The 10,000-nt window shown below is 43.8% G+C and overlaps 1 protein-coding gene across 1 annotated transcript in view; it reads left to right on the top strand.

The window, feature by feature from the left end:
- The window catches only part of syne2b (spectrin repeat containing, nuclear envelope 2b), a 203,614-nt gene that overhangs the window by 65,645 nt on the left and 127,969 nt on the right, over positions 1-10,000 (top strand). The window contains exons 8-11 of the mRNA XM_053336226.1: positions 3-140; positions 2,646-2,746; positions 4,858-4,947; positions 9,782-9,895. Of these exons, the coding sequence (XP_053192201.1) occupies positions 3-140; positions 2,646-2,746; positions 4,858-4,947; positions 9,782-9,895 (443 nt within the window). The remainder of the gene's footprint in view (positions 1-2; positions 141-2,645; positions 2,747-4,857; positions 4,948-9,781; positions 9,896-10,000) is intronic.

Genomic DNA, 10,000 nt, shown 5'->3' on the forward strand with positions numbered 1-10,000 from the left:
TTCTGGCATCTTGTACGCTCTGCGGTCCGACTTGGTGGATCTGTCCAAAGCCAGAACCAGAAGCAACAGGCAGAACCTGGAGGAGGCCTTTCGCATTGCGGAGAAAGAGCTGCGGATCCCCAGACTGCTGGATCCTGCAGGTGAGGGACTGGACTTTACTACAGATACTAGTTTATTACAGTACAGCAGAGTCAAGAGTTGATGTCTCCATAGTTAGTGGATGTGTTGAACCTCCTTCCTTCCTTCCTTCCTTCCTTCCTTCCTTCCTTCCTTCCTTCCTTCCTTCCTTCCTTTCTTCCTCCCTTCCTTCCTTCCTTCCTTCCTGCCTTCCTTCCTTCTTCCTCCCTTCCTTCCTTCCTTTCCTTCCTTCCTTCCTTCCTTCCTTCCTTCCTGCGCTTCCTTCCTTCCTTCCTTCCGTCCTTCCTTCCTTCCTCCATCCCCTCCTCCTTCCTTCCTTCCTTCCTTCCTTCCTTCCTTCATTCCTTCTGTCCTTCTTTCCTCCCCCTACCTTCCTTCATTCCTTCTGTCCTTCTTTCCCCTTCCTTCCTTCCTTCCTTCCTTCCTTCCTTCCTTCCTTCCTTCCTTACTCCCTTCCTTCCTTCCTCCCTCCTTCCCTTTCCTCCCTTTCCTCCCTTTCCTCCCTCCTTTCCCCTCTTTTCCTCCCTGCCTTCCTTCCTTCTTTCCTTTTGTCCTTCTTTCCTCCCCCCGTCATCATGCCTTCCTTCCTTCCTCCATCCCCTCCTCCTTCCTTCCTTCCTTCCTGCCTTCTTTCCTGCCTTCCTTTCTGCCTTCCTTCCTTCCTTCCTTCCTTCCTGCCTTCCTTCCTTCCTTCCTTCCTTCCTTTCCTCCCTCCCTCCTTCCCTTTCCTCCCTTTCCCTCCCCTCCTTTCCCCTCCTCCTCCCTGCCTTCCTTCCTTCTTTCCTTCTGTCCTTCTTTCCTCCCTCCCTCATCATGCCTTCCTTCCTTCCTCCATCCCCTCCTCCTTCCTTCCTTCCTTCCTTTCCTCCCTCCCTCTTTCTCTCTTTCTTTCCTCCCCCTACCTTCCTTCCTTCCTTCTGTCCTTCTTTTCCTTCCTTCCTTCTTCCTTCCTTCCTTACTCCCTTCCTTCCTTCCTCCCTCCTTCCTTCCTCCCTCCTTCCCTTTCCTCCCTTTCCTCCCTCTTTTCCCCTCCTCCTCCCTGCCTTCCTTCCTTCTTTCTTTCTGTCCTTCTTTCCTCCCTCCCTCATCATGCCTTCCTTCCTTCCTTCCTTCACTTTCTTTTTCAATTTCATCACAATTTATCACGATGATGCTGAAACACTTTGACAACCTGCAGACTCACTCAACCTGTTGTACTTTATATTTAGATTCATGACTTTATATTTATAATTATTTCAGTTGCTTCCTCCCTTCCTTCCTCCTTTCCTTCCTTAACTCCTTCCTCCCTCCCTTTTTTTTTTAAATATTCCGACTTTCCCTCCCAGCGATGTGTTTGTGTGGTGCCGTGTGAATCTTTCTTTCCTCCTCCTATATTCCTCCTTCCTTTACTTCCTTCTTCCTCCCTTCCTTCCTCCTTTTCCTCCTTAACTCCTTCCTTCCTCCCTCCCTCCCTTTTTTAAAAAAAATATTCCGACTTTCCCTCCCAGCGATGTGCTCGTGTGGTTGCCGTGTGAATCTTTCTTTCCTCCTCCTATATTCCTCCTTCCTTTACTTCCTTCTTCCCTCCCTTCCTTCCTCCTTTCCTTCCTTAACTCCTTCCTCCCTCCCTCCCTCCCTTTTTTTTAAAAATATTCCGACTTTCCCTCCCCAGCGATGTGCTCGTGTGGTGCCGTGTGAATCTTCTTTCCTCCTCCTATATTCCTCCCTTCCTTTACTTCCTTCTTCCTCCCTTCCTTCCTCCTTTCCTTCCTTAACTCCTTCCTCCCTCCCTCACCTCCCTTTTTTTTAAAAAAATATTCCGACTTTCCCTCCCAGCGATGTGCTCGTGTGGTGCCGTTGTGAATCTTTCTTTCCTCCTCCTATATTCCCTCCTTCCTTTACTTCCTTCTTCCTCCCTTCCTTCCTCCTTTCCTTCCTTAACTCCTTCCTCCCTCCCTCCCTTTTTTTTTTAAAAATATTCCGACTTTCCCTCCCAGCGATGTGCTCGTGTGGTGCCGTGTGAATCTTTCTTTCCTCCTCCTATATTCCTCCTTCCTTTACTTCCTTCTTCCTCCTTCCTTCCTCCTTTCCTTCCTTAACTCCTTCCTCCCTCCCTCCCTCCCTTTTTTTTTAAATATTCCGACTTTCCCTCCCAGCGATGTGCTCGTGTGGTGCCGTGTGAATCAGACGAGTGCAGAGACTGAGACACTGAACCATGACCAGCGAGCCTCAGGGCCATCTGACAGTCTGCTGACTCGCTCGCTGCTTCTTACATAAAACCTTCACTTGTGTTTCACTTTGCTCTGCTTGTGTTTATTTACTTTTAAACAGCCGGATGCCTTCGAAGACAGAAACCTAACACCTTTAATTCTCCACTTTTAGTATGAAACTGTGCTTCAGGAGCTTTTTATGATATGCTAGTTTAAACCTTTAGCTGTGGTGTGAGACTGTGAGACTGATGATGGAGGATTGTGATGATTGTGATGATGATTGTTATGATGATGATGATGATGATGATGATGATGCAGATGTGGACGTTCGAGATCCGGATGAGAAGTCCATCATGACCTACGTGGCTCAGTTCCTGCAGTACTCCAGAGACCAGCCGATGATGGACGAGGAAATGCAGGTCTGTGTTAGAGTCTATGCAAATATAGAAATGCATTATTTTAAATTAAATGATGAACCCTCACATACTGTTCATATTCTGCCTCATAGTTGGTCTATACTCACTCATTAATACATGTTAGATTCATCTCTTAATGAGGAGTATATATATTCTATTTATTAATGGAGAGTAAAAAAAAAGACATTCATAATCATTATTTTATGCTCCAGGAGAACATTTGATAGAATATGAAGAATATAAAATGCTTGAATGGTGATTTTTGACTTTTTTTAATAAACAAATTTGAATCAAATTTGCCTAGAAAACAAAATGTGTATCAGCTGCACATACATTATGAAAATGGTGCATTTGTGGTGCTGTGCTGTGCTCAGTGGGTAGAGCACCCGGTAGAGCACCCGCCCCATGTGTAGAGGCTACAGTCCTCACTGCAGGCGACCCCGGTTTGAATCCTGCACCGAGCGGTCCTATCCTGCATGTCATTCCCCCCTCTCTCTGCCTCCTGTTTCCTGTCTCTCTCTTACATACTGTTCAGAGTCCAATTTGACCCATTTTTACATTTGAAAGCTGTAAAAACACCATATACACTTTTATTTTAATCAGACTTCTCCTAATGTGACCTTCAGTATACAAACATGAAAATAAAATGCATCTTTTTGTTATTTTTGTGCAGCTGATACACATTTATAAGATGCAAAATGTACAAATGTAACCTCGGTTTACTAAAACAAATTCCAAAATCAGCATTCAAACAATGCTCACAGGGTCAGATTTGACCCATGTTCACATTTATGCACTATACAAACTCCATATACACATTTATTTTAGCTGGACCTTTCCTAATGTGACCCACAGTGTACGAAAAATGGAAATAAAATGCATAATTTTTTAAAGATTTTTACAAAGCTTATACACATTTTTATATGCACATATACACATTTGACCTTTTTTTTACTTTTTTTTTAAGTTCAAAAATCAGCATTCAAATGTTATAGTCATCATATTCTATAAAATGTCTTTCCTTTCTTCCTTCCTTCCCTCCATCTTTTTAATGATCCGGCCCACATCAGATCAAATTGGTCTGTGTGTGGCCCTTGAATGAAAATGAGTTTGACACCCCTGCTCTAAGTCATCAAAGGGTTTCTGTAAACAGTGTAAACCAGAGGCAGGGTATTTTCCACTAGAACAATAAATGTATTATTCATAACTATTATTTCAGAGCTCATGTGGTGCAAACAGTCTAGAAACACTGGAGTCCATGTCATGATCACTCTTTCTTTTTATGGAAGTTTGCATCGTCATCTCTTTTTATTTTTTATGTTTTGCAGAGTAGCCATCTTTAATGCAGCTGCAGTTATTTATGAGAGGTTCATATTTGGGTTCATTGTGTTATAGATTCAGTATTTCATGTATTTTATCTATATTGTATTATCTCAACCTTTGCTTCTATCTTCTAACATTTTGGGTTTGGATTTCTCTCCTCTCCTCTCTTCTCTTCTCTTCTCTTCTCTTCTCTTCTCTTCTCTTCTCTTCTCTTCTCTTCTCTTCTCTTCTCTTCTCTTCTCTTCTCTTCTCTTTCTCTTCTCCTCTCCTTTCCTCTCTCTCCTCTCCCCTCCTCTCTCCTCTCCTCTCCTCTCCTCTCCTCTCCTCTCCTCTCTTCCTTCTCTTCTCCACTCCTCTCTTCATCTCTCCTCTCCTCTCCTCTCTTCTCTTCTCTTCCTTCTCTTCCTTCTCTTCTCCACTCCTCTCTTCACCTCTCCTCTCCTCTCCTCTCCTCTCTTCTCCTCTCTTCTCTTCTCTTCTCCTCTCCTCTCTTCTCTTCTCTTCTCTTCTCTTCTCTTCTCTTCTCTTCTCTTCTCTTCTCTTCTCTTCTCTTCTCTTCTCTCCTCTCCTCTCCTCTCCTCTCCTCTCCTCTCCCCTCTTCTCTCCTCTCTTCTCTTCTCTTCTCTTCTCTTCTCTTCTCTCCTATCCTCTCCTCTCCTCTCCTCTCCTCTCCTCTCCTCTCTTCTCCTCTCTTCCTTCTCTTCTCCACTCCTCTCTTCACCTCTCCTCTCCTCTCCTCTCCTCTCTTCTCTCCTCCTTTCCTTTTTTCCCTCTTTTTTCCCCCCTCACAGACACAATACCTGATTCCTCCTACATCTCCTTCTCCTATCAACCTGCCTGTTCACTACACTCCTGCTATTTCTGCTTCACCTCTGCGACAGGTAGACGTGACTCTTTTGTGTCTCACCTTTCACCTACCTACTCACCTCACGCTATTACGCAGCACGCTCGGCTCAATAATAGGTGATGACAGCATAGATAAATCCCTCTTTGTGAACTCTTAGTGACATTTCTTGATGAGGGCTTAAGTTTAACACAAAGGCTAAAAACACAGGAACAGCTCGGCTCAGTAAACCAACAAGTGAGTCTGCTCAATCACTGCCACACCACCTAAACACTACTCTATAGTTAGTAGTAGGGATTCCTGTCAATAGCAGAATTATTCCACATGCACATTTTTGCCTACAGGTTTTATCCCAAACGTCGCCATGGTTTTAGTTAAAATATAAAAGTTTAAGCTACCATTTCCTGGACCTTCCTCACTGTAAACCAGACTAAACCTGGACCTGGCTGTCTCACTGATCCACATAACTTGTTCCATGTATGAAAATGCTTGAAAGGAAACAAAGAAAAAAACTTTGGAAGGGCAACATTTGGATAATTGAAGAATGTAAAGTCTCAAAAATATGTTGTGTGACTTTATCAGTGGTACAGCTTCAACTGTGTGAGACCATATGTAAGAATGTACTTGCCAAAATTAAAAATTAAAAGGAAAATACTTGTAAGACAGAGGTGAAATTCTTTAGTTTATTATTAAACTGTGGTAATATAAGGCTGTGGAAACATAGACACGCTCCCCAGTTAAATGTGTTAATATGTCACATTTAATTGCAATACAATGATGGACATGATAGTCAAACTGTCCTATTTAATGGCACTAAAATTCTTGATTCAGTGGTAAAAATGTCTAACGTAATGTTAAAAACTGTCTGGTAAAAATGTCCCATTTAATTGTGATAAAATGCCAGATGTGATAGTCAAGATATTTGGTAAAAATGTCCCATTTCACTGCATTTAAATACCTGATGTGATGGTAAAAATGTCCCTTATAACCCTCCTGTTGTGCTCCCGGGTCAAATTGACCCATCTGTTTTGACTCTTCCTTCCTTCCTTCCTTCCCTCCTTCCTTCCTTCCTTTCCTTCCTTCCTTCCTCCTTTCCTTACTTCCCTTCTTCCCTCCTTTCCTTCCTCCCTTCTTCCTTCCTTCCTCCCTCCTTTCCTTCCTTCCTTCCTCCCTCCTTTCCTTCCTTCCTTCCTTCCTTCCTTCCTTCCCTCCTTCTTTCCTTCCTTTCCTTCCTTCCCTTCTTCCCTCCTTTCCTTCCTTCCTTCCTCCCTTCTTCCTTCCTTTCTTCCTCCATCTCCCTTTCTTCCTTCCCTCCTTCCTCCCTCTCTCCTCCCTTCCTTGACTCGAACACAATAGGAGGGTTAAAACTACTAAGATGCCCAACATGTTGTTCAAATATGTCTGGTAAAAAATATCCTGTTTTATTATAATGAAATGCCGGACATGATGGTCAAGCTGCCCTATTTAATGCCTGATGCAACTGTTAAAATGTCTCTTTTCCAACATGATGTTAAAAACTGTCTGGTAAAGGTTATAAAATACCAGAAGTGATGCTCAAAATGTTTTATTTAACAGCACTAAAATACCTGATGCATAAAATGTAGGCCTGCAACGGATCATCATTGATCCGTGATCCGTTCGGACCATCTATTTCGGTTCGGCACACGCATGATACGCGGATTGATTTATGAAAAAAAAAAAAAAAATGTGCGCATGTTCAGTCCACACACAGCTGTAACCATTCCTGCTAGTTCCAGGGACAGAGCTACTTAACACGCTCTGGGTAAAAGTCTGCAACAGTTCCCTTTTCAATAAGCAAACTATGGCTCGTTGTGATTTATTGTCCTCAGTGTACAACATGTAGAACAGTGGGCATGGAAAATAAAAGTAGGCTAGACTTCGGTGACTACTGTAACGATAACTGCTGCCTCTAGCGCTACGTCTGTTTCCTTATACTCGCGCTGCCACACAAACCAGACGCCTAGGTTAGCCTACCACACAGACGTAACACTCAAAAAAAGACAAAACATGTTTATTTGTCTTGTCTATTTTTTTTGGCTGATCCGAAAAATGATCCGATCCGTGACTCTGATCCGAGGAACGATCCGAACCGTGAGTTTTTTGATCCGTTGCACCCCTAATAAAATGTAGAGAAAAAATAAGTAGAGGAAAAAGAGAAGAGAAGAAAAAAGTAAAGAACACAGCACATTAAACATTACAACGAATATTTCATGGTCATAAAATGAGTATCTACTATAGACAGAATATAAAATAGATAAATAATAATAATAGTGGATGACCCCGGTTCGAATCCCGAGCCGAGCAGTCTTATCCTGCGTGTCATTTCCCCCTCTCTCTGCCTCCTGTTTCCTGTCTATCTCTACTGTCCTGTACATTAAAGGCAAAAAAAACCCGAAAAAATACACTTTAAAAAAAAATAATAATAATAATAATAGTAAAATAAATAGGTCGGTAGATACAAGATCATACTCTTGTTTGCACTGTGAGGCTTTTTGTACAGTAGCCAGTGTCTATGGGCTAAAAATGTCTCTTTTTAACAGTAGAAATATGTCTGGTAAAAATATAAAATGCTGAACATGATGGCCAAAATATCCAGTTTAATGGAACTAAAAATGCCCAACATGATGTTAAACACTGTCTGGTAAAGATATCCCATTTATTTGTTATAAAATGCCAGAAGTGAGGGTCACGATGTCTTATTTAACAGCACTAAAATACCTAAAATGTCTCTTTTAACAGTAGCAGCAAAATGTCTGGTCAAAATATCCTGTTTAATGGCACCAACATGCCTGATGTGATGTTAAAAATGTTTAACTGAACTAAAACGGCCAACGTGACGTGACAGTAAAAACTCAACAGAACAAACTATCAACACAGAAACCCAGTCCAGACCGATAGACTTCCAGATCCGTCTCAATAGTCTGTAAAAATTGTCTCACTGGTTCCGTCGCCGAAGCCGGAGCCGGAGCCTTAAAATTAACTTGCTGTTTTTCTCCGTTGGTGCGGTGCAGTTTGGAAGTCTCCTGGCTCACTAGTTGGGGATTGGCACCTCAAATCAGCCACACCAGACCTTTATAGCACCCACAAATAACTGTATATTTTTATTGCTGTAGATTATATCTCGTAAAGACACGACACTGCAGCTACTTCTAGCAAAAGCTCGGCCGCTTAAAAAGGCCAAGATTAACTTCAAATCACATGGTGGTTGAAAGAGCAAGACTGATCACGCAGAACTGGACCAGTTTGCCCTGTTTTCTGTTTTCTGGGAACGGCTCCAAAAGCCACAGGGAGGGTGTGTTTCTCCGCCTCCCATGAGATGAATGCAGTGCAGCCATTCCTTCCACTGAGATCCTGCTGCTATCGCCTGTCCTTACAACTCATAACAAGCTCAGGTTTCTGACAATGTATCAACAGGTTTAGATGTGGCTGCTGCACACATTTGACTTTTTAATCCACCGCCTGGGTTTCACATGTTGGGAAGAACTCTGTGGTGGAGCTGTGTTTGTGTTTGTGCAGGATTTAGTTGCACAGAAGTTCTGCAAAAAATGTTAGTTCAAATTCAAAAACAGAAGGAAGGAAAGGAGGGAGGAAGGAAGGGAGGGAGGAAGGGAGGGAGGGAAGAAAGGAAGGTAGGAGGGAGGGAGGAAAGAAGGAAGGGAGGAAGGTAGGGGTGAGGAAAGAGGGAGGAAGAAGGAAGGAAGGGAGGTAGAAGGAAGGAAGGAAAGAAGGAAGAAGGAAGGGAGGGAGGAAGGGAGGGAGGGAAGAAAGGAAGGTAGGCGGGAGGGAGGAAAGAAGGAAGGGAGGAAGGTAGGGGTGAGGAAAGAGGGAGGAAGAAGGAAGGGAGGGAGGTAGAAGGAAGGAAGGAAGAAGGAAGGAAAGGAGGGAGGGAGGGAGGGAGGAAGGAAGGAAGGGAGGGAAGAAGGAAGGAAGGAAGGGAAGGAAGGAAGGAAGGAAAGGAGGGAGGAAGGGAGGGAGGGAAGAAAGGAAGGTAGGAGGGAGGGAGGAAAGAAGGAAGGGAGGAAGGTAGGGGTGAGGAAAGAGGGAGGAAGAAGGAAGGAAGGGAGGTAGAAGGAAGGAAAGGATGGAGGGAGGGAGGAAGGAAGGAAGGAAGGGAGGGAAGAAGGAAGGAAGGAAGGAAGGAAGGAAGGAAGAAAGGAGGGACAGCGACTCTGCAGTGCAGCCATTCCTTCCACTGAGATCCTGCTGCTATCGCCTGTCCTTACAACTCATAACAAGCTCAGGTTTCTGACAATGTATCAACAGGTTTAGATGTGGCTGCTGCACACATTTGACTTTTTAATCCACCGCCTGGGTTTCACATGTTGGGAAGAACTCCGTGGTGGAACTTGGTTGCACAGAAGTTCTGCAAAAATTTTTTTGGAGTTTTTTAGTTCAAATTCAAAAACAGAAGGAAGGAAAGGACGGAGGAAGGATGGAGGAAGAAGGAAGCAAAGTTGGGATGGAGGAAAAAAGGAGGAAAGGAAGGTAGGAGGGAGGGAGGAAGGTAGGGGTGAGGAAAGAGAGAGGAAGAAGGAAGGAAAGGAAGGAAGGGATGATGAAGGAAGGAAGGAAGGAAGGGAAGGAAGAGAGGAAGGGAGAAGGAAGGAAAGGAGGGAGGAAGGAAGGAAGAAGGAAGGAAAGGAGGGAGGAACGAAGGAAGGAAGGAAGGAAGGGATGGAGAAAGAAGGAAGGGGGGAGGAAGAAGGAAGGGAGGAAGGAAGGAAGGACGGAAGGAAGGAAGGAAGGAAGTGAAAGTGAATTATATCATAACAAATACTGAAATGATGCAACATTATGTAATGAATTAACTTGAACTGAGGCATGAATTGTTTGCTCCTCTACTCTGCCAGGCGACTCCGGATCGTAAAGCACAGGAAGTGACGTGCTGGCTGGCTCAGGCCTACGACGAGCTGCTGGAGGGATGGGACTCTACGGAGGGAGAGAGCTACTCCGAGAGATACAGTGTACGTCTCCGACTTCATATCAATATATATATTAAGCTGAAATATTGTTTTCAACTCCATGAAGATGTTGTTAACCTTCCTGTCTGTCAAATTGACCCTGTCTGT

Source organism: Scomber japonicus, chromosome 16 (assembly GCF_027409825.1).
Source record: "Scomber japonicus isolate fScoJap1 chromosome 16, fScoJap1.pri, whole genome shotgun sequence".
Classification (NCBI taxonomy): Eukaryota; Metazoa; Chordata; class Actinopteri; order Scombriformes; family Scombridae; genus Scomber; species Scomber japonicus.